Here is a 5,447-nt window from a genome sequence, read left to right on the forward strand (position 1 = left end):
GGCTAAAGCCGGCTGTCTGGAGGTGGTGTCGTTCCTGGTGGAGAGTGGAGCATTGACGTGTGTCGAATGTCATGCCGGACGGACGCCGCTGCAGTACGCCGCTCAGGAGAACCACGAGAAAACTGTCATCTTCCTGCTCAGACGAGAGAAGAACACACTCCTGACAAGAAGGTCAGACTCACTGATATGCTGTTCATTCTGCGTGTGTGTGTGTGTGTGTTTATTTGTTTGTTTATTCCAAATGTTCTAACTACCAGTTGTTTTATTTGTTATGAAAATTAATGCAATTAAAAACTTGAACAAAATGAACAGATGGCTCTCATTCAGACAGAGAGCTGATACTGATGGAGACTGAAACGTCACTACATTACTATACATCATATACAACACACTGTATTAAAACACATTTATTAAAATTGGTTTATGTGAGGATTGTTTTAAGTTCACCTAAATTAAAAGTTATTATATATTTTTTTAATGTTCTGTAAGTTTAGGCTTAAATGATGGCACAAATTTGACTGTAATAACGAATGACTACAATTTTATCTTCCGAAATTGATAAAAAAATAAATTTAAAAAAATCTGTAATACTTGCCTTCATTCATAGTACTTAGTTAAAAGATGCCATTAAAATAATATTTAAAATATACAGACTTTGTCTTTAATTCTTTTGTTTCATTCTTAATGAGCAGATGAGACTCACAGGAACATTTACAGCTTTAGAGGGATAAAAATTATGAAAACAATGAAAATGAAAATTACCCCATGATTTTCTCACCCTCAAGCCATCCTAGGTGTATATGACTTTCTTCTTTCAGACAAATACAATCCGAGTTATATTAAAAAATGTCCTGGCTCTTCCAAGCTTTATAATGGCAGTGAATGGGTGTTGAGATTTTGAAGCCAAAAAATAGTACTCCACACGGCTCCAGGGGGTTAATAAAGGCCTTCTGAAGTGAAGTGATGCGTTTTCTTTTTTTTTCAATTAGTTTCCATGGCAACATTTCAAATTTTATTTTAAGTTTGTTTTTAATCTAATATTTGCGTTTTATTTTATTATTTCTTTATTTCAATTAACAAAAACAATTCTAATCGTTTTAATTTAAGTAAACAACAGCAACACTGGCCTTTAGATCAAAAAGGTTTTAAGAAACATAAATTCAGTCACATGTATCCAAACTTTTTACTGCCAGTGTGTCTCGGTTGAGGAGAAATGTGTGTAACTGATTGTTTTAATCTCCACTCAGCTTCAACACTATCCCAATCGAGAAGTTCATGAGTCACCTGGTGTCGCACATCTTCCTGTTGGCCCTGTTCATCCTGACGATTGTGTATCCGCCCATGAGTCCTCTGTCTGAGGGCCGTCTGGTGCCCGGCTGGTCGGAGTGTCTGTTGCTGATCTGGCTCTGTGGGATGCTGGTGTCCGAGCTGACCATCCCAGGTGAGCGTGCTGGTTTAGCGTGGATTCGTCTTCTTCTCCTGGGTTTTTCCGCCGTGGCTCTGCTGTGCCACCTGCTCGCGGTTTTCACCCAATGGTGGCCACCGGCGCACCTGCACTGCCTGTTCGCCCGGAACGTCCTGCTGGCCATGGCGATGACACTGGGATTCATCCAACTACTGGAGTTCCTCACGTTCCATCACTTATTCGGCCCGTGGGCCGTAATCATCCGAGACTTGATGAAGGATCTGTCTTGGTTCGCTGTGATCCTCATGTTGTTCCACACTGCCTTCACGCTGAGTCTCACCGCTTTGTGTCAGCCGCTGTATCCACAAGATTGGGACAACAGCACCGGTAACGCCACGCAAGTGACCATTCCGGGTCCTTTAAACATGTCTGTGCTGCTCTTCTTCGCTTTGTTTGGTTTAACCGAACCGGATAAAATTCCCGAAGTGGAGCATTCGCCTGCTGCCACGGCTGTTTTGGCTAAAATGGTATTTGGTGTGTATCTGGTGGTGACGTCCATCATGTTGATCAACCTCCTCATCGCCATGATGAGCGACACATACCAGCGCATCCAGGCTCAGTCCGACACGGAGTGGAAGTTTGGCCGCGCCGTTCTGATCCACGATATGAGCCGCAAGTCTGGAATTCCGTCTCCGTTCAACCTGTTCACCAACCTGTTCTACTCCATCAAGGTTCTCTGCAGACGTGCAGGTAGGAGTTGCTTTTCATTAGAGATCATTTGCATGTTACTGGGGAAGCTTGTGTTCGGCAAAGAATAAAAAATAAAGTCGCAATTCTTTTTTCCTTGCAAATCTTGCATTTGCAAGCTATAAACTTGTAACTGCGAGTTTATATCTCACAATTCTGACTTTTTTCCTCAGAATTTTGAGTTTACATTTCACAATTCTAATGTTTTCTTTTTCTCAGAATTCTAAATTTGCATCTCACAATTTTGACTTTTTTCCTCCGAATTCTACGTTTATATATCACAATTTTGACTTTTTTCCTCAGAATTCTATATTTACCATTTGCAAGCTATAAACTTGTAACTGCGAGTTTATATCTCACAATTCTGACTTTTTTCCTCAGAATTTTGAGTTTACATTTCACAGTTCTAATGTTTTCTTTTTCTCAGAATTCTAAATTTGCATCTCACAATTTTGACTTTTTTCCTCCGAATTCTACGTTTATATATCACAATTCTAATGTTTTTTTCTCATAATTCTATATTTATATCTCACAATTTCAACTGGAATTCTAAATTTACCTCTTGCAGTTTTGACTTTTCTCTTGGAATTCTGAGTTTACATCTCACAATTCTAATGTTTTTTTCTCATAATTCTATATTTATATCTCACAATTTCATCTTTTTGTCTGAATTCTAAGTTTACATCTCACAATTCTAATGTTTTTTTCTCATAATTCTATATTTATATCTCACAATTTCAACTGGAATTCTAAATTTACCTCTTGCAGTTTTGACTTTTCTCTTGGAATTCTGAGTTTACATCTCACAATTCAGTTTTTTTTCTGCCATGCAATAAAAAATGAAAAAAGGTAATTCTTACTTTATTTCTCGCAATTGCGGTTTTACAGTATATCTCACAATTCTGAGTTTGTTTCACATTTCTGAATTTTTCCTTTAAGAATTGTGAGATATCCCATATTTTCATCCTGTGGTGGAGACAAACTTTCATATATTTCTAATGCACAGTGTGCAACTTAAAATAACAGTCTTCTAAAGTTGCAAATAAGACAATTCAGTTATGCAGTTTGTTATAGTACCTTGTCAAAGAATTGTTTATTGTGATTATCGATAATAATAAATTGACTTATTTATTGAACAGTGTTTTTATCATATTAGTTTATAATGGTGCCATCTTAAAATGTGAGGTTTGACAAAAGTGATGCTTTATGCTGCAAACAAAAGTTTAACTTTAGCTGCAGCACACTAATATAGGCATTTGCTGACCAAGGAAGGTTTCACAGATCGTTCAGACATTTGTGTTTGTGCATCTTACACTTCCTGTACATCTTCAAACGCTCCGCCGAGCTTTCTATAGAGTGCGTTCCTGACTCTATTGCCATATTATGTGTGTATGTGCAGTGTTGAGTGACTTTCCCATGCCTGTGTCCTCCGTTGTGTTCAGGGTCTGATGGATATCCCATATTTTCATCCTGTGGTGGAGACAAACTTTCATATATTTCTAATGCACAGTGTGCAACTTAAAATAACTGTCTTCTAAAGTTGCAAATAAGACAATTCAGTTATGCAGTTTGTTATAGTACCTTGTCAAAGAATTGTTTATTGTGATTATCGATAATAATAAATTGACTTATTTATTGAACAGTGTTTTTATCATATTAGTTTATAATGGTGCCATCTTAAAATGCGAGGTTTGACAAAAGTGATGCTTTATGCGGCAAACAAAAGTTTAACTTTAGCTGCAGCACACTAATATAGGCATTTGCTGACCAAGGAAGGTTTCACAGATCGTTCAGACATTTGTGTTTGTGCATCTTACACTTCCTGTACATCTTCAAACGCACCGCCGAGCTTTCTATAGAGTGCGTTCCTGACTCTATTGCCATATTATGTGTGTATGTGCAGCGTTGAGTGACTTTCCCATGCCTGTGTGGGTCTTCAGGGTCTGATCTGCTCTGTGGAGTGTCATAATGTGAAGAATGAGGATGAAGACACTGAAGGTTTGACAGACTCGCGTTCTCTAGAGCTGCTGGCTCATGCGTCTGTCAGCTTAATTAATTGTGAAATTTACTAGCAATTTCTGAGTTAAATATTGTTTCTACACCAATTTTTTTCAGTGTATATAATTGTTATTTTTTTATTTTATATTTTTTATGTTATATTGTTTTTTATACTGTTGTAAGAACAATATTGTTGACTTTTTCCATTATATTTTATTTATTTAAGTTTTATTGTTGATTGTATGATTATTTTAATTTCTACCACTATGAGTTTGCCATGAAAATAGCCTTTGCTTTATTGAATGAATGAATGAATAAATAAATAAATACATGGGATTATATTATATATTGTAATTCATCGATTCATAATTTAATGTGTAATTAATATTTAGCAATATTATATATTTATAATTACGTACTTGGAAAAAACAATTTCTTAATTTTATTTCTACAGCAGTAATTCCTGTGTACAGTAATTAAATGTATTTTCTTTTAAGCAAACGCAAGAAATAATAGGATTTGTCATGTGTCAATCTCAAGCAATCGCGTTGTGTTACTGTGCAGGCGGTCAGATTGCGATGTCCATGTCTGGAGGACAGGTGCGCGTGGAGAACGTTGTGGATTGGCCATCTGTGGTCCAGCAGTTTTTAGCCCAGCGCAGACAGAGGGACAGATCACCGCCGGAGAGAGACGAATGAATGACCGACCGTTTTCACCATGACAGATGAATTTGCACTGCCTATTAACATCAGTCCAGCCACCTGAGCCGAGCCCACATCACTTCAACTTCCTGTTTAACACCGTTAGCTTTAGCGTATCACAGCATGTGCCTTTAGCTGATATACACTCCTCACTAGTCACTTTAAAGGGGTCATATGATGCGATTTCAATTTTTCCTTTCTCTTTGAAGTGTTGCGAGCTCTTGGTGCATAAAGAAGATCTGTAAAGTTGCAAAGACTAAAGTCTCAAATCCAAAGAGATATTTTTTATAAAAGTTAAGAGTCAACCACGCCTACCTAAAACGGCTCGTTCTAACACGCCCCCACATGTCTACCTCACTATGTGGGAAGATTTGCATAACGCCGCCCAAATGTTCACGCAAAGAAAGAAGGCGTAACTTTTATTCTCGCTGTAGTATTGTTGCTGCCGCCGCCATGTCCTGAAGGCGCTGTGTGCTTCGTTGTGAAAGCGAAACTACTTTGTTTGGTCTTCCAAAAGAGGACGATATCCGCTTTGTCATGCCTAGAGCTGATCCGTGCTGGTCGCTGAGGAAATACATCAACTTCGCGCTGTCGAT

At 37.9% G+C, this 5,447-nt stretch overlaps 1 protein-coding gene across 1 annotated transcript in view; it reads left to right on the top strand.

Annotated features, from left to right (window-relative positions):
- The window catches only part of LOC107559746 (transient receptor potential cation channel subfamily V member 3-like), a 20,055-nt gene extending 15,024 nt beyond the window's left edge, over positions 1–5,031 (top strand). The window contains 4 exon segments of the mRNA XM_016243684.1: positions 9–191; positions 1,248–2,159; positions 4,098–4,210; positions 4,691–5,031. Coding sequence (XP_016099170.1) covers positions 9–191; positions 1,248–2,159; positions 4,098–4,210; positions 4,691–4,848 — 1,366 coding nt within the window. The 3' untranslated portion in view covers positions 4,849–5,031.
- The last annotated feature ends 416 nt before the right edge of the window (positions 5,032–5,447 follow it).

This window comes from Sinocyclocheilus grahami, unplaced genomic scaffold, assembly GCF_001515645.1.
Source record: "Sinocyclocheilus grahami isolate Dianchi unplaced genomic scaffold, SAMN03320097.WGS_v1.1 scaffold697.1, whole genome shotgun sequence".
NCBI classification, from domain to species: domain Eukaryota; kingdom Metazoa; phylum Chordata; class Actinopteri; order Cypriniformes; family Cyprinidae; genus Sinocyclocheilus; species Sinocyclocheilus grahami.